At 47.4% G+C, this 22,703-nt stretch overlaps 6 protein-coding genes across 6 annotated transcripts; 4 read left to right on the top strand and 2 right to left on the bottom strand.

Annotated features, from left to right (window-relative positions):
• The first annotated feature begins 126 nt into the window (after positions 1 to 126).
• Positions 127 to 4,584, top strand: EV420DRAFT_655987 (uncharacterized protein). Its single transcript, XM_060482947.1, has 17 exons — positions 127 to 964; positions 1,016 to 1,137; positions 1,189 to 1,287; positions 1,336 to 1,706; positions 1,756 to 1,782; positions 1,836 to 1,934; positions 1,992 to 2,013; positions 2,072 to 2,111; positions 2,158 to 2,265; positions 2,326 to 2,474; positions 2,524 to 2,837; positions 2,888 to 2,923; positions 2,977 to 3,312; positions 3,372 to 4,022; positions 4,082 to 4,107; positions 4,165 to 4,190; positions 4,245 to 4,584. The coding sequence occupies exons 1-17, from the start codon at positions 326 to 328 to the stop codon at positions 4,339 to 4,341; spliced, it is 3,162 nt and encodes a 1,053-aa protein (XP_060337533.1). The 5' UTR covers positions 127 to 325; the 3' UTR covers positions 4,342 to 4,584.
• A 282-nt stretch (positions 4,585 to 4,866) lies between these two features.
• EV420DRAFT_1506292 (ribosomal protein L5 domain-containing protein) lies at positions 4,867 to 5,794 on the bottom strand. The gene is made up of 4 exons (XM_060471315.1): positions 5,739 to 5,794; positions 5,620 to 5,683; positions 5,107 to 5,564; positions 4,867 to 5,048 (listed from the first exon to the last, which is right to left on the bottom strand). The coding sequence occupies exons 1-4, from the start codon at positions 5,739 to 5,741 to the stop codon at positions 5,043 to 5,045; spliced, it is 531 nt and encodes a 176-aa protein (XP_060337532.1). The 5' UTR covers positions 5,742 to 5,794; the 3' UTR covers positions 4,867 to 5,042.
• Positions 5,795 to 7,233: 1,439 nt separating this feature from the next.
• On the top strand, positions 7,234 to 8,666 carry EV420DRAFT_1617149 (cellobiohydrolaseI; the record flags this gene model as incomplete). The annotated part of the gene is made up of 2 exons (XM_060475204.1): positions 7,234 to 7,851; positions 7,905 to 8,666. 2 exons carry the CDS (start codon positions 7,234 to 7,236, stop codon positions 8,664 to 8,666), a joined length of 1,380 nt encoding a protein of 459 aa, XP_060337531.1.
• A 680-nt stretch (positions 8,667 to 9,346) lies between these two features.
• EV420DRAFT_655798 (glycoside hydrolase family 35 protein) lies at positions 9,347 to 14,228 on the top strand. Its single transcript, XM_060482946.1, has 31 exons — positions 9,347 to 9,413; positions 9,466 to 9,936; positions 9,987 to 10,003; positions 10,052 to 10,138; positions 10,198 to 10,266; positions 10,319 to 10,420; positions 10,473 to 10,509; positions 10,560 to 10,607; positions 10,659 to 10,764; positions 10,816 to 10,885; positions 10,936 to 10,962; positions 11,014 to 11,038; positions 11,097 to 11,119; positions 11,171 to 11,220; positions 11,271 to 11,301; positions 11,348 to 11,401; positions 11,461 to 11,611; positions 11,663 to 11,827; positions 11,878 to 11,895; positions 11,949 to 12,257; positions 12,309 to 12,372; positions 12,431 to 12,615; positions 12,670 to 12,736; positions 12,790 to 12,845; positions 12,899 to 13,131; positions 13,191 to 13,200; positions 13,259 to 13,275; positions 13,331 to 13,605; positions 13,657 to 13,781; positions 13,834 to 13,863; positions 13,924 to 14,228. The coding sequence occupies exons 2-31, from the start codon at positions 9,542 to 9,544 to the stop codon at positions 14,120 to 14,122; spliced, it is 3,045 nt and encodes a 1,014-aa protein (XP_060337530.1). The 5' UTR covers positions 9,347 to 9,413; positions 9,466 to 9,541; the 3' UTR covers positions 14,123 to 14,228.
• Positions 14,229 to 16,379: 2,151 nt separating this feature from the next.
• Positions 16,380 to 21,154, top strand: EV420DRAFT_1758832 (glycoside hydrolase family 35 protein; the record flags this gene model as incomplete). Its single annotated transcript, XM_060480568.1, has 30 exons — positions 16,380 to 16,941; positions 16,997 to 17,013; positions 17,064 to 17,150; positions 17,207 to 17,275; positions 17,328 to 17,429; positions 17,488 to 17,524; positions 17,576 to 17,623; positions 17,676 to 17,781; positions 17,838 to 17,907; positions 17,960 to 17,986; positions 18,042 to 18,066; positions 18,122 to 18,144; positions 18,196 to 18,245; positions 18,296 to 18,326; positions 18,375 to 18,428; positions 18,488 to 18,638; positions 18,690 to 18,854; positions 18,905 to 18,922; positions 18,976 to 19,284; positions 19,336 to 19,399; positions 19,457 to 19,641; positions 19,694 to 19,760; positions 19,814 to 19,869; positions 19,923 to 20,155; positions 20,216 to 20,225; positions 20,283 to 20,299; positions 20,356 to 20,630; positions 20,682 to 20,806; positions 20,866 to 20,895; positions 20,956 to 21,154. Exons 1-30 carry the CDS (start codon positions 16,547 to 16,549, stop codon positions 21,152 to 21,154), a joined length of 3,045 nt encoding a protein of 1,014 aa, XP_060337529.1. The 5' UTR covers positions 16,380 to 16,546.
• Positions 21,116 to 22,699, bottom strand: EV420DRAFT_655659 (uncharacterized protein). Its single transcript, XM_060482945.1, has 9 exons — positions 22,547 to 22,699; positions 22,393 to 22,488; positions 22,251 to 22,343; positions 22,035 to 22,202; positions 21,914 to 21,982; positions 21,769 to 21,858; positions 21,537 to 21,717; positions 21,348 to 21,481; positions 21,116 to 21,294 (listed from the first exon to the last, which is right to left on the bottom strand). The coding sequence occupies exons 1-9, from the start codon at positions 22,619 to 22,621 to the stop codon at positions 21,244 to 21,246; spliced, it is 957 nt and encodes a 318-aa protein (XP_060337528.1). The 5' UTR covers positions 22,622 to 22,699; the 3' UTR covers positions 21,116 to 21,243.
• Positions 22,700 to 22,703: the final 4 nt, after the last annotated feature.

Below are 22,703 nucleotides of genomic sequence, written 5' to 3'. Positions count from 1 at the left end.
GAGATTAACAGCAGCATCGGTTCCGAATCTTCCGGTGCTTACTGAGCGACAATTAGCCAAGAAGTATCATGTCCCATCGAGGGGCAATAACACTGTCCTACTGAGTGTATTTGAGTCCAGAACGAGCATATCAATGAAGTAAGAGGCAGGAGAGTCGCGTCGGCGCGGCGGCAACAATGTGTTCCTGAAACCCCCATTCATGGAAAGTGTAGTTCTATATGTGGAAATTACATATGAACCATTCCCGCTTACCTAACACCCTGTCCTAGTTTTGTACCGCATTTCCATCTTGGGAGCGCAGCGCCGCTTTTCGCAATCCACTTCCATGTCCTTCTGGTCGAAGGCGCACTCCTCCAAGTGGGCAGAGGATGTCGCCAATGCCGGTTCCAACGACAAAACGATATCGGGTACCCTCCCCATACCTGTCCTTTCGACGCCGCGTGCAAGGCAAAGAACGATACTCAAGCCATTCAAGGCGTTATTGAAACACTTTAGGCGTCGACTGGCCCCGCCGACCTCACGCTCAATGATGGATGCCCTTGACCAGGCCGTGAACTACCCCCTTGACCTCAGTCCACCTCTTGAGGACGAGAAGGATGAGATTGATGAGATTGTGGTTGACCGATGTTGGTCGGAAGAGTACGCCAGCTCTTCACACTCTTCCGATGTCGCCGACAGTACCAGTGGCTTCGGGGAATTCGAGGAACGCAACAGTACTTCCGCATCGCACCGGGCGGGATTTTGGGCCTCTTGCAAGCCTCTCGTTTTCATCAGATGGCGACTGTGGCGTTGTCTTCGAGATTTTTTTGATCCTCGTTTCGAGAATCCTGTCGTGGAATTGGATTATGAAAAGGAGGTCTGGGAAGTTTCAAAAAGTCTGGCTCTATGGGCGTCCATATTCTTTATTGGGAATTGGTTGATGGCCGTGTTGTCCATCCCTACGCCCACCGTTCTCGCCGACAAGGTTAGTGGATCCACGTCTATCTCCTTTGAATTGATTTGAATCCATTCATAGATATTCTATTTCGCCATCGGCCCTGTCCTAACATTCCCCATCCTTGTGCTCTGTCTGTACGATTTCCCCCTCAAATATTCGCTATTTTTTCAGTGTTTCATCTGTGTATCTGCCTGGTCCTGGTCCGTGTCGCCGTCCTCCCCTGATAATTGTACCGGCTCATCGTCGCCTAGGTCGTTCTATCAAATATTATTTGTATATCTTTGTGGTTACTATAGCCACGATGTGCACGCATTTACTTGCGGTAGCAAAGACTTCTTATCGACATTCTAGTAAGTTAATAAATGAATCGTGACTAAATCGGCGCTAACAGCTCACAGCTATACATCTGCTCTGCAGACGGTCGCACTATTCGGTCTTAATCTTGGGCGCCTCCCCGCTATGATTGGCGCACTTTCCTTTCTCATTTTTTCCACCATATTGATCATCCCTCACCACACAGCGTGGTATCGAAGTGCGAAATTCGCCAATTTTCTTATTGTAAATCTCATCCTGCTCCCAGATATCATCAACTTCTTGGCGTTCCAGAGTTTTCTGTTATACATGCACTACCAGCGAGACATGTCTGCTCGACGACTGCATATGACGCGGATACGCCTAAAAATGCAGGTACACAAGACCACTAAGGCCCAATTGAATGAACGGAAGGCGGCAGATTCGAAGTACCGTCTCACCAGTTATGTTTTCCATGATAAGTCTGCAATTTCCCACATCTACTGTCTTCCTTACTGTTTCTTTACAGGTCCGCGTTCCTCTGAATACGGCTAGTGAGTCTTTTACAGTCCTACTTTGTCGCAGCGCTAATTTGTATCCGAATTAGTCTTGGCGGTACAGAATATGGATGCATCCGGAACGGTTCCGAGGAGTCAGCTGTTAGAATTCAATGCTCTTGAAGGCAGCCTTAGTCAGATGTCGAAAGGCAAGTAAATGGCATTATTAATGTTTCCTTGCTTCCGTTACTGATGCCTGAATGCAGTTCTCAACGATGTCTTGGACTTGTAAGCTCCTTTCAGAAACATAGTAACTGTTTATGGTATTGAATAATTTTATTCACAGTAATCGGATGGACAGCGGTAAATTCGAAGTTCTGATGAGGGTACGTCCTTGGCCAACAGTGCAGTCAAACTTCTTACACTCTGCAGCCGTATGCGTTTCATCAAGTTTTGCGATCAATGTTTTTAACGCTGGAACTCGCCACCAATGCTCGCGAATTAGACTTCGAAACAGACCTGGACATGAAGATTGATGATGTATGCCCTTCTATCTCAGCTACGGTCGCGTGTACTGATCATATCTACACATTCGTGCAGTTTGCTAGGCGAGCCGAGTATAAAGCTCTTGGTGAAAGTGACGAGAACATCGAGTTGCTCTTGAGGGATAATCCAAGCGGTGAATTAGCAATGGGCTTAGTTGCTGGGGATGAAAATCGGTTGAGACAAATCGTCACAAATCTTGCGAGGTGAGTATCTTATAGTTACACACTATTCACATTGATGTTTTCTTTAAAGTAATGCGTGTAAATTCACACCGAAAGGTGGAAAACTCAAGATTTCGACGCGGCTCATTCTCCCGGAGCCGAGCGTTGATGCAGATGGCGAAGATGACACTAAGGCGTCATACTCGAGAAAGACGTCGTTGGACAAGGAGCATGAAAAGACTGAACACACGCGTTCGTTGTCGGTGAAGGAACTTGAGGAGCATAACAAGCAACTTAGCGGAGCGCAACGTTGTTTCGAGAGAGAGAAGATCGTGGTCAGAATTGAGGTCACGGATACAGGAATTGGGATACCAAGTCACGATATGACCAATTCCAAACTTTTCTGTAAGTATTATGTTTTATTATCGGTCCCCTCTCCTGATCAACTGCCCCAGCTGCCTTCACGCAGACAGAACAGGGACGGTTGCAAGGTATGCTTCACGCTCTGCATCTTGAAGTGTACAGGAATAACGATGGCCATTAGGTGGTAAAGGAACTGGTCTTGGTCTAGCTTTGGTACGCCGCATTGTGAAGCTTAGTGGAGGTCGCCTGGGTGTCTGCTCAAAAGTTGGACAAGGATCAACATTTTGGGTGGAACTTCCTCTTGGCGTGGGACGTAAAGTCTTGCAGCCGGCACAGGAGCCTGTCCCTGGGACTCCAGGTCCATCGTTCATAAACATGTACACACTCACGAGTAGAGCCGGTGAAGACTCGCTGCAGTCAGCGAAAGCGAGTGTCGAGGGGACGGACGTCATCAGAGCCACGCCAACTTCTCCGTCGATGCGTTCTGCTTCGGCGCTACATGGGCTTATGAATCAAGGTATGTTACTTTTTCTTGATACGTCATTATGACAGTCTGTAGCTGACTTGTATTCAAAGGTGGTAGCGTTGAATTAAGCATCGCAAAATATGACTCCCATTCACCTGTGCCAACGAGGACCATCGGAGATCGTTCAACAGGAACGGAGTTCCCACGAGCTTATGAGGACTCGGACGACTCGCCCTCATCTCAAATTGTCCTTCCACCTCCCCTCGAACAGAATAATTCTGACGGGACAGTAACGGAACAGACATCACGGGATCGACCAAACTTTATCGCTCTACCTAGTCCTCAGTCCTTCGTACTCGACCCCCAGCAGTCACCGCCAGCTAACCCCCCGTCGCCTTCTATCACTCGAGGGTCGCTAATGAATTCGAGTTCAGCTCTGTTCCACCAATACCAAGTCCTCGTCGTAGATGACGATGCTCTGACGCGCCGGTTAATGACTCGAATGCTGGAGCGACTAGGCTGCTGTGTGACGACGGCGGAGAATGGGGAAGTCGCGCTTGAGATTTTGTTAGGACGAAGTCCCGTGACAAAAACGCCTGCTAGCGATAACTCGGTGCCTATCTTGGAAGACTTGACTCCTCCGACACAAAAGAGATTTATGGTGGTGTTTTTGGACAATCAGATGCCAGTAATGTCGGGGTTAAAGACCGTGTCGCATCTGCGGGAGGTCGGGAGGCGTGATTTCGTTGTTGGAGTTACTGGTACGCCAACTTCTTTCATAATTGTGTGTGCCTACTGATGAATTTTTCCACGTTCACAGGTAATGCTTTGATTACTGATCAAAAGGTCAGCTTTCTTTTTCTTGTTCAGTTTTTTGACGTTCATGATTATTTCTTTCTGTAGGAATATCTTGAAGCTGGCGTCGATCAGTGAGTTTTCTTCTCCTCTACCTTTTCACGGAAGGTTGACGTCTTTGCTCATAGTGTTCTTACGAAACCTGTACTGGAAAGAAGTCTTACACATATGCTGCACCTCGCGGAGCATCGCCGCAAAACTGCTGCTGTTGCAGCGGAGGAATAGCGCTTGCTTGTGATATTTTCACCACGTTTTTCTCTTGGGCCTTGGGGATCTTTGGGACATCTAATATGTATCATGTAGAATTTATATCACGAAAGACACGTTTCGTCGGCACATTGTAATGTATAACTAGCATAGTATTAACTTAACATCTTAAATATTAAATAGTGAATATGGTTTTCGGGTAATCTGAGGCTAAGAGGCTTGTGCTTTTCGTCATTTTTTAGATTTCCGTGGACGTTATGGCTACTACCTTCGAACGACGTCCCTTTGGTTAATCCATCGCGATGCCTGCAGCACGCAACTGTCGAATCTTACTCACAGCATCGAAGAACTTATCTTAAAAGGTCTACTGTAGATAATTTCTCATGGTAGGTGTAACTGGGATGCACCTGATCTCCAGTTGATGGTTGATGCCAAGCATGAAGAAAATTTGAAGAAAATAATAGGGTAAAATGGGAGTACCTTTTCGTCACTCATAAATTCCTTAAACGCATACGATTGTCACTTGATGAAAGATAAACTCAGTTTAAACAGGCTTTCGCCGTACATGCGAAATCGCCAGTGCCACCACTTGCTGGCTAAAATTCTGGTTCCTCTAAAGTCTCACGCATTACCCGATGTGTGGCTTGATGAATGAAAATGCAATATAACACACGAGCATATGTATCATAAGGCATAGTAGAGCAAAGAGGCGAAAACATTTATTTCTGTAAACACGATGCCAATGAGCAAATTGAATCAGAGAACAAGGATATACCGCCTCACCAAGATGATGCCGTCGAATCGTTGCTTGAACCATGCCATCGTATCGTCCTTCTTGATACGGTGGGTGAAGCCAATGCGGGCCTTCTTCTGCTTCCGCCTTGCCACACGAGCACCAGGACGTCCCATCACCACGTAGAAGTCCATACCGAAGATACCAATACCAGGGTCATACCGAGCCCCCAAGTCGATATGCTCTTGGATACCGAAACCAAAGTTTCCCGTCTCGGAGAAGTTCCTTCGTCTCAGCTCGTACTCCTTCACCTTCAAGCCACGCTCCAAAATCTCCTCAGCCTTGGGGCCCCGAATCGTTACATGGACGGCAATTTTTTCGTTACGACGGATACCGAAGGTACGGACGGTGTAACGGGCTTTGGAGGTGACTGGTGTTTGACCAGTGAGCTGTTCCAAGACCTTGGATGCACGGGTCAGACGATCACCAGATTCACCAACGGAGATGTCTGCGAGGATAGTAATTTAGTACAATGCTTCACTTGCTCAGTACCAAGGACGTACTGATGACAAGTTTGTCAATCCGGGGCTCCTTCATAGGGTTGGTGGGCGTCGCCTTCGTGTCGGCCTATAGGCATGGTAATTAAGTTACAGGTCAGCAACATAGTAGATGACGAGCTCACCATTTTGTTGTCGGTTTTGTCGATGTCGTTGAAGGATCTTGTGCGAGGAAATAATGTGAGGCTTAGGTAAGTCGGTGGCTGAAACTTAATTTTTGCAGTTTAACGGCATCTTCCGGAGTTCCTTCGGACCGCCATCTTGATTGACTCCCCTTACATACGTCTTGCTTTGCGTGGCCTTTACCATCGACGGTGCAATAGATGTACCTTGTCCATTTTTCGTGTGAATGGATATTTTCCCAACATTCTAATGACACTCCCGCTTCTGAAAGTTGCGTCTATACCAGAATGAATATTGGACCATGCCAGAACTCACCTCCTACTTACTCGCTCATACAATGATATCTATAGTAGGTCTTGAATGTCTCGACCTGCCGGTCATTCGTTATCGTCCTATGCTCATTCGCTACACAGATGCCAGTATTCGTCATGCCAACGTTTGAATATCTCTCCGAGTGTTTCTATAACCAAACCCTGGTGCGCCTCTGGTAAATATTCGGGCCATGAGCGAAGCCGTTTAGGATCTTCCTCGACGTGATGGACACGGTGATATTGTGCACCTTCGTATATATCATATATGTGGTCTTCTGTGATAGCCAACGACTATTCATTCTCGACCAAGCATCACCCGAGACTCTTCCATGTTACTCAATGCATATCCAGGTATGACGTTGCTCGGCCTCTCTTCTCGACCAGAAACTTCACCAGGGAGGGCAAGCTTGCCCGGTATGCGTACCATCAAACTCATGCGTCGTGCAGGATAGTCTCCTCGTCCTTGTCCATCAAATTCCAGCGGCAAAAGGTTTCTGTTCGCTAGAGTTGTGATTCATAGTGATAGCAATCTGATGCATTCCTAGGGCCATTTAGTATGATTTCTCTAGTCTTGGTGTTTGTGCTGAATCTTAGTTTGCCAGATGACCATGTCCGGGATTTAGCCTCTAGATACATTTATCCGACGGTCGATCTTATTAACGGGACACGGATGCAAGAATCGTGATGGGTACCTTATTCTTAGGTGGTCGTACCAAGAAATCCATTCATGTTCTGCCTTTAATGCCGGTCAAACTGGTCATGGGGCATTCAGAGCAATACTTTCGATGACAGACAGGTTTTCCCGGGACGGGGATGTCGTCTCTTAATCGCTATCGGTGGAGCGTCGAACAGTTGAAGGTAGGTAACTGAGAGTGACGGTGGAGCTCAAGTCAGTAATGAGTATCAACTTACCTCGCAGAACGGCCCGATTTCCGGCCCAAGATCACTGCTCAGGAATTCGGTAGGGAAATCCAAACGCTTAACGTACCAAGTGCGGAGACACCTCGGAAGTCGCCTCTCGTGCCGGACACTTTTCGGTATCATTTAGCGTCATCTTACCTCGTAAGGTCCAAGACTTGGCGTACAGCTGGCCAACATGAACGCGCTGGCAACTGGTTTTTCACAATCGTTCTTGTATAAAAGATGACCGCACCACTGCTAGTAAATTGTCAAGCAAACCTCCAGCATGTTTCCCAAGGTCGCTCTCCTCTCCCTCGCTCTCGCCGCTGTTGTCTACGGCCAACAAGTCGGGACTCTAACAGCGGAGAACCATCCCACACTCCAAGTTCAACAATGTTCAGCGGGTGGCAGCTGTACGACTCAGTCTAGGGCGGTTACACTCGATTCCAACTGGCGTTGGACACATCAGGTTGGGAGTGCCACCAATTGCTACACCGGCAACGAGTGGGACACGTCTCTCTGCCCCGATCCCACCACCTGTGCAGCCAACTGCGCTTTGGACGGTGCCGACTATGCTGGCACGTACGGTATTACGACCAGCGGCAACGCGCTCACCTTGAAGTTCGTCACCCACGGACCATACTCCACCAATATCGGCTCGCGCGTGTACTTGCTCGACTCAAGCGGCAGCAAGTACCAAATGTTCAACATGAAGAACCAGGAATTCACCTTCGACGTCGACATGACCGGCCTCCCTTGCGGTCTCAACGGTGCTCTGTACTTCGTCCAGATGGACGCCGATGGCGGAATGGCCAGGTTCCCTACCAACAAGGCTGGTGCCAAGTATGGAACTGGCTATTGCGATACCCAGTGTCCGCAAGACATCAAGTTCATCAACGGACAGGCAAGTTTTCCAGTCTTTCTCGTCGTTCTCTTTAGCTCATCGTCAATGTTTAGGCCAACGTTCTGAACTGGGCGCCTTCTGACAGCGACGTTAATGCTGGATCGGGAGAATATGGCACTTGCTGCAATGAGATGGATATCTGGGAAGCTAACTCCCAAGCCGCTGCTCTCACTCCTCATGTCTGCTCGGGCATTACTGGCCAGACGAGGTGCACGGGTACCCAATGTGGAGCTGGTGATGCGAGATACGATGGAGTTTGCGACAAGGATGGTTGCGACTTCAACTCGTGGCGTATGGGCGATGAGACATTCCTTGGGCCTGGCTTGACTGTCAACACCAACTCCAAGTTCACCGTCGTCACCCAATTCCTCACTTCCGACAATACCACCTCCGGCACCCTCCACGAAATCCGCCGTCTCTATGTCCAGAACGGCAAAGTCATCCAGAATTCCAATTCCAAGTTCTCCGGCCTCACCCAGTACAACTCGATTACCGACTCCTTCTGTAACGACCAGAAGGCGCTTTTCGGCGACACCAACTCGTTTGAATCCAGGGGTGGACTTGCTGCTATGGGCGATGCATTCAGCGCCGGCATGGCTCTAGTCATGAGTATCTGGGATGATCACGCTGTCAACATGTTGTGGCTCGACAGTAACTACCCCACCGACGCTCCTGCATCCCAACCCGGTATCTCTCGCGGACCATGCGCTACGACTTCCGGCCAGCCTAACGATGTCGAGTCGCAGTCCGGCAATTCACAAGTCATTTTCTCCAACATCAAGTTTGGCCCCATTGGCTCTACTTACGCCCATTGAACGTGCGCTACTCTTAATCTTCTTTGCATATCGCCACTGACTAGAATAACGCGCAGAAATTAATACTAAGCCCCTTCCCTTGGTGAGTCACACATTTGTTTTATCTGACCTTGACTCACGGTGTCCCTACAGATTTAAGTATTTACGACCGTCTTTACGCCTTTTGTTCTCAAATTTCCCACCGGCGGGTTTCTTTCATCACTTCGTTCGTGTCTTCGTTCCTTAGCTTCGAGATTTCTATTAACCCGATTGATACCGAAGACTGGTCGACATAATCCCTTTCTTTTCTTCCTCGGTTGACAGGCTCGCTGTACGTTTCTCACATAGCTCTTCCTTCCCCGGCCACTTATCTCCCGCCCAGGTCTTCCTCTGACTCTCTTGTGTGTATCTGTGGACCGCGTATACATGGGGTATGGCGTGATAATTGCGGAACAAAATCCGCATTAGCCAGACGTCGAACGGAGCACTTTTACTTACCCCAGAATGTCAGTATAGAAGTCTAGCCAGTTTATAAAAGACCTTTGAATTGATTGCTCCTGAGAAAAACTGCAAGAAATTTTGAGTGCTTGTTGTCCGCCTTTGACCAGCACTCTCTAACGCTGCTGTGTGCCTCTTTTGGTCCACGTGCCGAAGGCTCGGAGAAAGTGACGGGCAAGTGCGGACCGGTCATCTCAAGATGACCTTTTGCTTGCATGGCGCGCGTCGTACCCATCACGAAAAAAAGTTCTTGACCATCATGTGTTGCTTGTACGGATTACATCTACTTCTCTTCTAAGCGAGGGCTCTCACATCAAGACAGGCCCATCTGACCATATAAAAGCCGCGTCCGATGTCTGCTTCATTCTCGTCAACCCGGACTCGAGATCTCTTGCAAGATGCTCGTATATCTGCTTTTGGCTCTCTTGCTAATCTGTAATCCAACAACCTTCGTCGAATGTCTTCACACACATTCTCGCCGAAATTCCACTGGTCTTACGGACGCAGTCACTTGGGACCCTTATTCGCTTTCAATTCATGGACAACGAGTGTTTATCTTGTCAGCGGAAGTCCATCCATGGAGGATCCCAGGTGATCCAGCTATCTGGGCCGACATCTTCCAAAAGGTCAAAGCGAACGGGTTCAATACCGTGTCGTTCTATGTCAACTGGGCTCTTCATTATCCTACACCCGATACCAATGATGGCGGAGGGGATTTTGAAGAAGGAACCTACAGGGATATACAGGGATTCATTGACCAAGCGAAGAAGGCTGGTCTTTGGATGATTGCGAGGTCTGTCAGCATGTTTTGATTTCTTGGCCTCTGTTGATTCTTTTGATCAGGCCCGGACCGTATATCAGTAAGAAGGATTTCATACGTCCTGGATTTGTTTGATGTCATTGCATAGACGGAGAAACTACGGGTGGAGGGTTTCCTGGTTGGGTAGGGAATATCGCAGGCAACCTCCGCACGAACAATCCAAGTTATACTGAAGGTGCGTCAAAGGCATGCGACTTCGGTTTCAGAAGCCATGTTCTAAATGCGCTGTACCAGCTTGGACGCCTTATTTGACCTCGATATCCAAGATAATTGCAAAGAACCAGATTACGAATGGAGGACCCAGTAAGCGCCAAGCTAACTGAAGAAGACTTGTGTTCATGTCAAATCCATTTAGTCATCCTTGTCCAAGCCGAAAATGAATTCTCTGAAAGTGCAAGCAATGATGAATACATGCAAGCTATCATCGACTTGTACAGGGACAACGGTATTGTAATGCGTATGTCGGCACTTCTTTCATAAGCCGATTACTCTCATGTTCACAATCATAGCCACGACTCATAACGACCAGCATGCTGGACAGGCAGGGTACCTTCTCTTGCTTGTTTCGCTCTTTTCGCGTATTTATTACGTCACAGAAATTTCTCACCCGATCGTCCTGGTCTTGGGCGTGTTAACATATATTGGTATATCTTTCATGTGCTTTGCTCGCCAGGAAGCTCACTATCTGATGCAAGCGGCGACTCTTATCCCCAAGGCTCTAATCGCTGGGCGCAGGTTCAGTCGATATATTACTCCGCGCACGAGGCTGTTGCCCCAAGTAATCCTTTATGTCTCGCTGAGGTATGATACCGTAGATGGGTACTTCTTCCTTGACTCATCATTGTAATTCAGTTTGGGGGAGGCTTCCTATTGCAGTGGGGTTCTGTTACGCCTCGGGGTGGTACAGGATACGAGAAATATTGTGTGTGGAAACTTTTCCATCTTGACACTTTGTGATATATTTCTCTGCAGCGAATGATCTCACCAATGCTACTTTCGGTACCGGTTGCCGCCACTAACATCGGTAATGATACTAATTTGTGACATCAGAGGATGTCTTCTACAAGGAAAACTAGCAAGTCTCACATTCCTGATTCTCTTTCTTTGTCAACTGAACGCGCAATTTCGCGTAGCGCGCAAACGGCCACCATCTTGAGTGAGTTGCGGTGTGTTGACCGAATTCCACTCTTCTGATGATGCTCACAAGACATATACATGCTGTTCGGAGGTACAAACTGGGGACAGACCGCGGCGCCAGTGAGTGCGCCCCTCGCATCTTTAATCTGTGTCTATAATTTCGTTAACAGGTTTCATATACCTCATATGATTATGGCGGAGGTTTGCTTATCTATTTGCGTTTGAGCACAGCACTTATTCCGTCCAGGAATCAACGAGAACCGCGTCGCTAACACTAAGATGAACGAAATGCGTTTACAGGGTTCGTCCTCTCCAATAGTCACTGATTCCGTGAGGGCATCTTGAATCACATCCCCACAGGGCTATTCCTGCGTGTCTCTCGCGACCTACTGTCGTCGGATCTCATAGCGAATGGCACCAACTATACAACATCCTCGCTGATTCACACAGCGGAATTGCGCAATTCCAATACCGGTGCTGCGTTCTACGTAACCCGTCATAACGACTCCACGTATAGTACACACAGATTCTTTGAATGATCGCTATGCTCACGTACTTGCAGATCGACGGAGCTGACTACTACGCAGATTCGTGTAAACACTTCCCAAGGGTCTTTGCTGATACCTCAAACTGGCGTGTTGACATTTAATGGACGGGAGAGTAAAATAATTGTGACCGACTATGTGTTTGGAAGGAGCTCGACGACTATACTATACTCAACTGCTGAGTATGTATCTCATCTTCTGTAGCTCATGGCGATGTTAACCCTCTCTTTAGGATTATGACGTGGACGACGTAAGTATCGCTCCTGGTGGCAAGGATTTTTCTCAGGCTAAGATCTCCGATAGGATTGGTGATACGGACTATCTTGTCCTATACGCGCCGGAGGGCCAGACAGGAGAAACCGCATTTTTACTGCCAACTGAACTCAAAGCAACGAATCTCCAAAATGCCCCTGGAGCTACGGCGACTCTCTCTGACGGTAGACTGACGTTACAGTACACCTTAAATGGATCTCAATTCATTCCCATCCAATTGCAAAGCAATAAATTCGTGGTCATACTTCTGGACAAGGCGACTGCGTACCAATGGCATGCTCCAATCATAGAAGGAAGTGGTACATTCGGGAACTTCTTTTCGATTGGAACGAACGAAATGTCAGTCTTCTGACATCTTTTCACCTACTCAGTGATCTAAATATGGTTTAGTGTTCTCGTTGGAGGACCATATGTTCTACGTTCATCAAGTTTAAGCCAAAACACGTTAGAACTAGTCAGTCATTTTGAAGTATTGCTTACCCGTCATCCATTTTACGCTGCTTCATGCCCAGACCGGAGATCTCAATGGTACCACTTATGTCGAGTTCATTGCTCCATCATCTATATCTCAGTTGTCATGGAATGGCAAAGATATACCGATATCTAAATCATCTCGTGGATCGTTCGTGGCTACTATTCAAGGTGCAAATGACAACATCAGCTTGCCTACTCTCGACGACTGGAAAGTTTTGGGCAGGTGGGATGGGAACACTCTTTTCGCATAACAATATATTGATTGGGATCACTCAAGCCTGCCTGAGATTGAGCCAGATTTTGACGACTCTCAATTTGTTCTAGCTGACATTCGATCCACCAACGTAAGACGCTTTCTCATCAACCCGAGATCGCTAACTGGAGCCTTCGTTTGCAGTACACAAACCTTCCTCCTTTGTATGGTGATGTCGTGCTCTATTCGCAGCAATACGGGTAAGTCATGACAAATGCCATGAATTGCCAACGATCGGTAATGATCTTACTAGATTTTATGGCGGGAACTTGATCTTCCGAGGACATTTCGAAGCGTCCGGAGACGAGACCACAGTGAGGCTAGCAGTTCAATATGGGTTTGCTGGCGGATATACTGCGTGGCTTAATGGTGTCTTCCTTGGATCGGGCCAGGGAAACTCGACCGTGAGCTTGTCAGAGGATTCTTGGGCTATTCCTGAAAATACACTCCGTGTGGGGGAGGATAACGTGCTCGTTGTTGTTCAAGGTATACTGCTTGCAATTATTCTATGTCTTTTCGAAGGCTCACATTATTGCGCCATATAGATCACACTGGGTATGTTGTATCTAAGTATGCTGAGGACAGTAGAACTCTCTGACACGGTCTAATAAAGCATCTCTGAAACTAGTAGTACGTCTTCCGCCTGCCCCGGCCGCCCTATGCGTCCTGATCTAACAATCTCTAGCAAATGGTGGCAAAGAGCCTCGAGGAATACGAGGGTATGCTATTGATGGTGGAAATGCGACCTTCACATCGTGGAGGCTACAAGGAAATCAAGGCGGGGCGGCCAATACGCCCGACACCTTCCGAGGATATTTGAACGAAGGGGGTTTATATGCAGAAAGAATTGGTGCACACCTACCTGGGTACCCTGACGTTGAATGGAAAAATGATACGCCTCTCTCCGGTGGTGGCCTCTCACGCGCTGGAATCAATTTCTATCGCACGACATTCGACCTGGTAAATGTTTGCCGACTGAATATCGAACGCCATTGAACTGATATGCTTTAGCCCGTTCCTGATGGTGTCGACTTCCCTATCCGATTGTCTATAATACCTAGCGATATTAGCTCGAACTTTAGAGTTCAGATTTACCTGAATGGATGGCAAGTTGGCAAGTACATCAATAACATTGGGTGAGTTCACTTTAAAGAGGATATTCCGGAGACCTGACTGGTATGTACTTAGTCCCCAAACAGATTTCGTTCTTCCCGCAAGGTGATATCCATCTCGCACGAAATTATCTTAGTTATAGTGTCATTGACATTTACCCACTAGTGTTCTTCGGCGATCCTCGACAAACACGTTGGCGCTATCGCTGTGGTCCCTGGATAACTCTGGGGCTTCCATAGCTGGTCTCGAGTTAATATCCGATGGGACCTTCTCAACCTCCCTTGTTTTCCACGATTATCGTACACCCGATTATGCTGAACAGCAGAAGGATAGGCCATCTGGAACGTACTATGAATCAATGTAAAGGCTAGGATGGAGATGTAGTGTAAATGATCGCTGCGCTGCCAGTGCAACTTTTTTGTTTCAATTTTGTCTGTGGAGCGTCTCAATGGTTGAAACCATTTCGCCAAGGTATAAAAATCGTGACTCGGCTTTTAACCAAACATTACAGGCTCTCTTTGCATCGCAAGTTACTTCGACTATATAGTTGTAGTACGTATCTTATCCTGCCAGGAAAGACTTCAAGTCAACTTCTTTCCATATCATTGCAGGCCCCCCATCGCCATCACATCGGCATGTGTTTCGGCGAAAGTCGCCCCGAAACTGCTAGGTTCCCCTGTCGCTGGAAATTACTTTTTGAAGATGCGACTTGCCTTCCAGAGCGCATGCAAGGGAAGGAGGCCATGCCGGTGTGGTTGCTGAAGTATTATCAACGGGAGTACGGGTACTCCTTTGCCGAAGGCGCGCATTTTCGTGTGGCGGGGGCCTACCCATGCTTCGTCCCGCTCCACCCCCACCTCTATGAGTCCGAACTATCAAAGGGTTCGGGTGGTTTAATGATAACGGTAGTTGAAAGAGTCGAAGCTGGCGGCGAGACAGTCGAGGAGTTATTGGACAAATTTAAACCCTACCAGCTCATCGGGTAATACAAACATTCAATAGGTTACAGTCATTGTGATATTGGACGTCAGAAACATGGTTGAACGTTCAAATGTCTGGACTTTGCGATACTAAGCAATACTACAGGCTGTCCCAACATTGTCTTTGTTTGCAACTCGCTTCAGCGTCAGTGGCTGTGCGATCACACATTTTCTCTACTTCCTCTTGTATATTCAACATGCAGTCCCATCCAGTGTACAAATACTTTCCCTCAAGCGAAACGGACACCTCTTCTAGGATGGGCTGTGGACGCCTGGTGCCTCAAAGTTGAAGCTTGAAGTTCTCAGACATTTCACCAGACTGCACCGCGCTCCTCCGGGCTACGGCTTTTTTAACATCCCTAACCTCTCCATATCAATTGTACAACATCGCCAGCCGCTGCTTAGGCTCAACAAGTGAGTGGGACTCGTGATATAGATCCATGCACATGGCTGACCACAGTCTACGTTTCAGTTCCTACGTATCGCCTCCCTCCTTGAGGTCTACCGAGATTGGTAGCCTAGTAGCCGGCCCGCCTACTAGCGACTGTCAAATGCCTTGCTAACAGAGCAAGCACGTATGTGAAACTGCCGCTTATGGCAATGACCTGAACCGTCCACCAGCGTCCCTCCAATCATTAGGTTCTATCATACACCACCACTACAGCATTGTCCCTCTACATCAACCTCCGGTCAACACATATTGGCATGCACGACATCTGGAACAGAACATTATCGAACGCTGGGACAGAGACTTCGGTGGGAGCGGGAGGTGTCAAGGTGTCTTTGCTAGAAGGACGGTTACGATGCTATTGCTGCGTATATCATCTAAGACCATCTTCAGAGACTGACATATGAAGATACTATCTGTCATCCCTCCATACACAGACTTTGCCCCCAATAACATCGTCGAATCGAGGATGACCCAAGAGGTTCTACTATCCAAAAGGCTGGAGCGTGTTTCATCTGTATGATATCCTCGATTTCGTCCACGGCTTGCCGCTGCTGCCGTCGTCAAAATCAACGAAGCAGGTCAACCGCGGTTGGGCGAGTACCATCGCATTGATCGTTTGTTCACTGTTGCTCTCTCCAACCACAACCACAACTTTCGACTCATCTAGTCCTTTCGTCGCCGTGATGCCTGACTGCTTCCGAACCCAACCATTGGCGTTCACCCCTGGCTACACCCTCGACCGGCTCGGATGACTCCGACTATGAGAAAGGGTCGGAGAGGATAACGGTCTAGTAGCTTGGCCACGTTCTATTTGGCCATGCCCTTGTGCGAAAGCGACATATCGATATTTCAATAAATGATGTTTTTATAATTCCCATTCTCCCCTTCCAGTGTGTTCATCAATCTATCTGTCGGGGTCTTTCCTCGTGGAGCTTCCTCACGACGCATATTCACTCCTAGAATGACAGCTTATTGGATGCCTCGTTAGTTGTACAAAGGCTTGAGACTTAATCGCTTCCGTGAATAATTGCAAGAAACGTCTAGACGATGCTGTCTGCTTTGACCATCACTCTAACGCTTTTCCCTAACAAAACTTCGTCTTCTGACTCTTCCTTCAGTCCACGTGGCAAAGCCTGGGGAAAACGGGTAAGGGCGGACCGTTCAAGATGACCTTTTGCGTGCATGGTGCGCATCGTACCGATCATGTAAAGGTTCTTGACTGTCATGTGTTGCTTCTACGGAATACCTTTCTTCTCTTCTAAGCGAAGCTTTTCGTATCAAAACAAGCCCATCTGACTATATAAAAGTCGTCACTGTATCCGATGATGTCTCCTCCATTCGCGTCAACTCTCAGAAGATGCTTGTATATCTGCTTTTGGCTCTCTTGCTGACCTGTAACCCGGTGATCTTGGTCGAAAGCCTTCACACGTACTCTCGAAGAAATTCTACTGGCCTCACGGACGCAGTCACTTGGGACCCTTATTCGCTTTCGATTCATGGGCAACGAGTGTTTATCTTGTCAGCGGAAGTCCATCCGTGGAGGATCCCAGGGGATCCAAGTATCTGGACCGACATCTTCCAAAAGATCAAAGCGAACGGATTCAATACTGTTTCGTTCATTGTCAACTGGGCACCTCATTATCCCGCACCTGATACCAATGGCGGTAAAGGGGATTTTGAAGAAGGAACCTACAGAGATATACAAGGATTCATTGACCAAGCGAAGAAGGCTGGTCTTTGGATGATTGCGAGGTCTGTCAGCATGATTTTCATTTCTTGGCTTGTGATAACTGATCCTTAGAATCAGGCCCGGACCGTACATCAGTAAGAAAGATTCTGTCCGCCTTAGATATTGTTTGACGTCATCCACACAGACGGAGAAACTACGGGTGGAGGGTTTCCTGGCTGGGTAGGGAATATTGCGGGGAACCTTCGCACGAACAATCCAAATTATACTGAAGGTACGTTTAAGGTATGCAGATTCGGCGGCAACTATGTTCTGAATACATCTTACCAGCTTGGACCCCTTATCTGACTTCTGTATCCAAGATAATCGCTAAGAATCAGATCACGAATGGAGGTCCTAGTAAGTGCCGACGTGACAGAAGAAAGCTTTTTTTTACGTCGAACGCATCTAGTCATTCTTGTCCAAGCCGAAAACGAATTCTCTGAAAGTGAAGGAAATGACGAATACATGCAAGCTATCATCGACTTGTACAGGGCCAACGGTATTGTAATTCGTACGTCAGGCCTTTTTTTGAACAAAGTTATTCCCACGCCAAATATGATATCATGTAGCTACAACTCACAACGACCAACATGCGGGACAGGCAGGGTACTATCTACCTTCTGCTTTACTCCCTTCACATACTGATCACAATCGCAGGAATTTCTCACCCGATCGTCCTGGCCTTGGACGTGTCAATATATATTGGTATACCTTTCGAACACTCATCCCTTCAGGAAGGCTCACTACCTAATTCAAGCGGTGACTCTTACCCCCAAGGCTCAAATCGCTGGGCGCAGGTTCAGTCGATATATTACTCCGCGCACAAGGCTGTTGCCCCAAGTAATCCGTTGTGTCTCGCTGAGGTATTATGCGCAACAGATGGGTGCACCTTCTTTGCCTCACCATACTGCTTCTACAGTTTTCGGGTGGCTTTCTATTGCAGTGGGGTTCTGTTACACCTCGTGGCGGGACGGGATACGAGAAATATTGTGTGTGTGAATAACTTCTCATGTTGCCACTTTTTGATATATTCTCATACAGCAAATGATCTCACCGACGCTTCCTTCGGTACGGATTCCCACAAGTGTTGTTGTACTGATACCGATATGTGACGTTTGATCAGAGAACATCTTCTACAAGGAAAATTAGCAAGTATCAGATTCCTGCTTCTCTTTCTTTAACTCAACGCACAATTTCGTGTAGCGCGCAAACGGCCACCATCTTGAGTGAGTTGCGGTGTGTTGGCTGAATTCCACTCTTCTGATGATGCTTACAAGATATATACATGCTTTTCGGAGGCACAAATTGGGGTCAGACCGCGGCTCCAGTCAGTGCGCGTCTCGCATCTGTAACCTTGCTTTCTAATTTCGTTGACAGGTCTCATATACCTCATATGATTATGGCGGAGGTTTGCTTATCTATATCTGCAATTGTACACGGCACTTATTCCAGAAAGGAATCAACGAGAACCGCGTCGCTAACACCAAGATGAACGAGATGCGTTTACAGGGTTCGTCCTCTCCAATAGTCACTGATTCCGTGAGGGCCTCTTGAATCACACCCCCACAGGGCTATTCCTGCGCGTCTCTCGCGACTTACTGTCTTCGGATCTCATAGCGAATGGCACCAACTATACAACATCCTCGCTGATTCATACAGCAGAATTACGCAATTCTAAGACCGGTGCTGCATTCTACGTAACTCGTCACAACGATTCCACGTGAAGTGCACCCAGATTCTTTGAATGATTGCCATGTTCACCAACTTGCAGATCGACGGAGCTGACTACGACACAGATTCGTGTCAACACTTCCAAAGGGTCTTTGCTGATACCTCAAACTGGCGCGTTGACATTTAATGGACGGGAAAGTAAAATAATTGTGACTGACTATGTGTTTGGAAGGAGCTCGACGACTATACTATACTCAACTGCTGAGTATGTAGCTTATCTTCTGCAGCTAATGACGATGTTGACTCTCTCTTTAGGATTATGACATGGACGACGTAAGTATCACTCTCGATGACAAGGATTTTTCTCAGGTTGAAATCTCCGATAGGATTGGTGATACGGACTATCTTGTCCTCTACGCTCCAGAGGGCCAGACAGGAGAAACCGCATTTTTACTGTCAACTGAACTCAAGTCAACGAATCTCCAAAATGCCCCTGGAGCTACCGCAACACTCTCTGACGGTAGACTGACGCTTCAGTACACCTTAAATGGACCTCAATTCATTCCCATCCAATTGCAAAACAATAAATTCGTAGTTATCCTTCTGGACAAAGCGACTGCATACCAATGGCATGCTCCGATCATAGAAGGAAGTGGTACATTTGGCAATTTCTTTTCGATTGGAACGAACGAAACGTCAGTCTTCTGACATCTTTTCACCTACTCAGTGATCTAAATATGTTTTAGTGTTCTCGTTGGAGGACCATATGTTCTACGTTCGTCAAGTTTAAGCCAGAATACGTTGGAACTGGTCAGTCATTTTGAAGTATGCTTATCCGTCATCCGGTTTACACTGTTTCATGCCTAGACTGGAGATCTCAATGGTACCACTTCTGTCGAGTTCATTGCTCCATCATCTATCTCTCGGTTGTCATGGAATGGCAGAGATATACCGATATCTAAATCGTCCCGTGGATCATTTGTGGCTACTATCCAAGGTGTAGATGACAACATTAGCTTGCCTGCTCTCGATGATTGGAAAGTGTTCGGCAGGTGAGATGATGACACTCTTTATAAAATAGTCCGTTGACTCGGATCGTTCCAGCCTGCCTGAGATTATGCCAGATTTCGACGATTCCCAGTTTGTTCTAGCTGACATTCGAACCACCAACGTAAGACGCTTTCTCGTCAACCCGAGATCACTAACTGGAGCCTTCGTTTGCAGTACACAAACCTTCCTCCTTTGTATGGTGATGTCGTGCTCTATTCGCAGCAATACGGGTAAGTCATGACAAATGCCATGAATTGCCAACGATCGGTAATGATCTTACTAGATTTTATGGCGGGAACTTGATCTTCCGAGGACATTTCGAAGCGTCCGGAGACGAGACCACAGTGAGGCTAGCAGTTCAATATGGGTTTGCTGGCGGATACACTGCGTGGCTTAATGGTGTCTTCCTTGGATCGGGCCAGGGCAATTCGACCGTGAGCCTGTCAGAAGATTCGTGGGATGTTCCTGAAAACACGCTTCGTATGGGGGAGGATAACGTGCTTGTTGTTGTTCAAGGTATACTACTGCTTGCAACAATTCTACGTTTTTTCGAAGATTCATATTTTTGTGGTGTAGATCATACTGGGTATGTTATGTCTGAACATGCTGGGACCAGAGAACTCTCTGACACGGTCTGATAAAGTCTTTCTGAAACTAGTAGTAAGTTTTACTATATACCCTGGCGATCTTGCATGTGCTGACCTGACAATCTCTAGCGAATGGCGGCAAAGAGCCCCGGGGAATACGGGGGTACGCCATTGAAGGTGGAAATACGACCTTCACATCGTGGAGGCTACAGGGAAATCAAGGCGGAGCGATAAATACTCCCGATACCTATCGAGGATATTTAAACGAAGGGGGTTTGTATGCAGAAAGAATCGGTGCACACCTGCCTGGGTATCCTGATGTCCAATGGAAAAATGGTACGCCTCTCTCCGGTGGTGGCCTCTCACGCGCTGGAATCAACTTTTATCGCACGGCATTCGACCTGGTAAATGTTTTCCGACTGACTATCGAGCACCATTGAACTAATATGTTTTAGCCCGTTCCTGATGGTGTCGACTTTCCTATCCGATTGTCTATTACTCCCAGCGATATCAGCTCGAACTTCAGAGTTCAAATTTACCTGAATGGATGGCAAGTTGGCAAGTACATCAATAACCTAGGGTGAGGTCATTTCAACAATAACTTCCTGGTATCCTGGATATCTGACTAGCATGTACCAGTCCTCAAACAGATTTCGTTCTTCCCGCAAGGTAATAACGACGTTGGAAGAGATTACCTCAATTATAAGTTTACTGACATCCACCCACTAGTATTCTTCGGCGATCCTCGACAAACACACTAGCGTTATCGCTGTGGTCCCTGGACAACTCTGGGGCTTCCATAGCTGGTCTCAAGCTAATATCCGATGGGATCTTTTCAACTTCCCTTGTTTTCAACAATTATCGTACACCGGATTACATCGAGCAGCAGAAGAGCAGACCGTCTGGAACATATTATGAACCGATGTAAAGGTTGGGATGCGGATTTAGTGTAAGTGAATCAATAACATTATACATGAACGGTGCGAGAGTCACGGTCGAGAGCGGCTCGATACTCCTTCATTCACTATCATCGCCTAAGAAGGCCATAATACTCTGCCTGGCCGACATCTTCGTCCGTGTGTCAGTTATAGTACATATAGACAGGTAACAAGTGTATTCACCTTCCGCTTCACAGGCTTTTCAGTTATCTCTTCGTCAGAGTCATCTTGGTCAGATTCAACTGCCTTCTTCTCTGCCGTGGCGCGGCTCCGCGACGAGCGGCTTACGAATGATTTCTCAAAGGATTGGACGTCAGCTAGCAATATGAAATGAGTCTCTTGACGTAGAAGAGCGAGGACGATACTACATACCTAGTTCTTGCTCCATCTCTCGTTTTTCTCGGATGGCTTTGGCTTGTTCCATGCTCATCCGACCCTTCATGCCCAGCTCGGTGAGGATATCCTTGATGGTTTTAATCTGCTGCGACGGTCGATCGACGCCTTCGAAAAGCTTCGCCCATGGTTTACGCACACCGCATGCTAGAACTAAGGACTGATCGCCGTGTCAGGACATCATAAAGATTAGACCTTGGAGTCAATATACCTTCAATCGCTTGATAGTGGCATCGTCTTTGTCCGATGGTTTCTTGTCAGCTACTTTCTTCGTTGAAGGCGCCCGGCTAGATTTGGATTCCTATTAAAAAAAAGGTCAGTATGAGGGTAAGATTTCGGAGGCCGAATATCGTAACCTTCTCTTTGGTCGTAGTCTTCTTCTGCGAAATAGGTGGCTTATTCTCCATATTTGAGTCACCAGAACCCTGCTGGTGGCAATTCAAAGGAAGTTCTGTAATTGAGCAACAAGCTGCTCACCCCAGCATCCTCGACAGGCTTCGACTTGGGTTTCGAGCGCTGTTTATCACGAGCGACAGCCTTTGGCTTCAGTGGCGTGGATTTCTTCTCCGGTTTAGAATCCTCATTATCAGAGAACAAGCTCTTGGATTTAGCGGATGGCCCTTGGCGTTCCGAGTCGAGGGGTTTCTATGGGAGGTTCGCATCAACGACGACGTATTATCGTACGATGCCTACCTGATGTGAAATGTAGCTTCCCTGTCCAAATACAAAAGGATTGACAGGGTCGTATGGGATATCATCCTCGATGTCAGATGAAGCTACAACGGACTTGGGTCGTCATTAGTTTAGACAAGAACAAACCTTAGGATACACGCACAGCTGACTTGAACTTCTTCGCCTTGGAAACGCCCAGTCTCTTTGCTTCAGAGGACTCCGTTGATTTGCGCTTCTTTGAGGTACTGGCGCCGCCAATCTGCGTGCTGCAGTAAGCCAGGGCCCAGCGTTGAGGAATATGTTGAGAAAGGACCAACCAATCTAACTTCGACGTCAGAGTCGGAAGCGTAGGAGCTTGCGCCAGAGGAGAGCTGTCCGGAATCCGACGACATGCTGGAAGAATGTCCTTGATGATATCGATAGGTAGAAGAACCTTTTCTTGAAAGTCGCGCCTGTCACACTCTGTCACATCAA

This window comes from Desarmillaria tabescens (genome assembly GCF_030435595.1).
Source record: "Desarmillaria tabescens strain CCBAS 213 chromosome Unknown EV420scaffold_3, whole genome shotgun sequence".
Classification (NCBI taxonomy): Eukaryota; Fungi; Basidiomycota; class Agaricomycetes; order Agaricales; family Physalacriaceae; genus Desarmillaria; species Desarmillaria tabescens.
The sequence above is the reverse complement of the archived record's forward strand: the minus strand, read 5'-3'. Positions and strand labels throughout refer to the sequence as shown.

Bases quoted from the DNA above. Each gene is read 5' to 3' on its own strand.
- EV420DRAFT_655987 (XM_060482947.1), top strand. From the start codon at position 326: ATGTCCTTCTGGTCGAAGGCGCACTCCTCCAAGTGGGCAGAGGATGTC. The intron at 2,014-2,071 runs GTAAGCTCCTTT...TTTTATTCACAG, and splicing joins CTCAACGATGTCTTGGACTT to TAATCGGATGGACAGCGGTA. The intron at 4,023-4,081 runs GTACGCCAACTT...CCACGTTCACAG, and splicing joins TTTCGTTGTTGGAGTTACTG to GTAATGCTTTGATTACTGAT.
- EV420DRAFT_1506292 (XM_060471315.1), bottom strand. The intron at 5,565-5,619 runs GTACGTCCTTGG...CTATCCTCGCAG, and splicing joins GATTGACAAACTTGTCATCA to ACATCTCCGTTGGTGAATCT.
- EV420DRAFT_655798 (XM_060482946.1), top strand. From the start codon at position 9,542: ATGCTCGTATATCTGCTTTTGGCTCTCTTGCTAATCTGTAATCCAACA. The intron at 10,139-10,197 runs GTGCGTCAAAGG...GCGCTGTACCAG, and splicing joins CAATCCAAGTTATACTGAAG to CTTGGACGCCTTATTTGACC. The intron at 12,258-12,308 runs GTCAGTCTTCTG...AATATGGTTTAG, and splicing joins TCGATTGGAACGAACGAAAT to TGTTCTCGTTGGAGGACCAT.
- EV420DRAFT_655659 (XM_060482945.1), bottom strand. From the start codon at position 22,621: ATGTCGTCGGATTCCGGACAGCTCTCCTCTGGCGCAAGCTCCTACGCT. The intron at 22,203-22,250 runs GTAGGCATCGTA...AACCTCCCATAG, and splicing joins GAAGCTACATTTCACATCAG to AAACCCCTCGACTCGGAACG. The intron at 21,295-21,347 runs GTGAATACACTT...ACACGGACGAAG, and splicing joins AAAAGCCTGTGAAGCGGAAG to ATGTCGGCCAGGCAGAGTAT.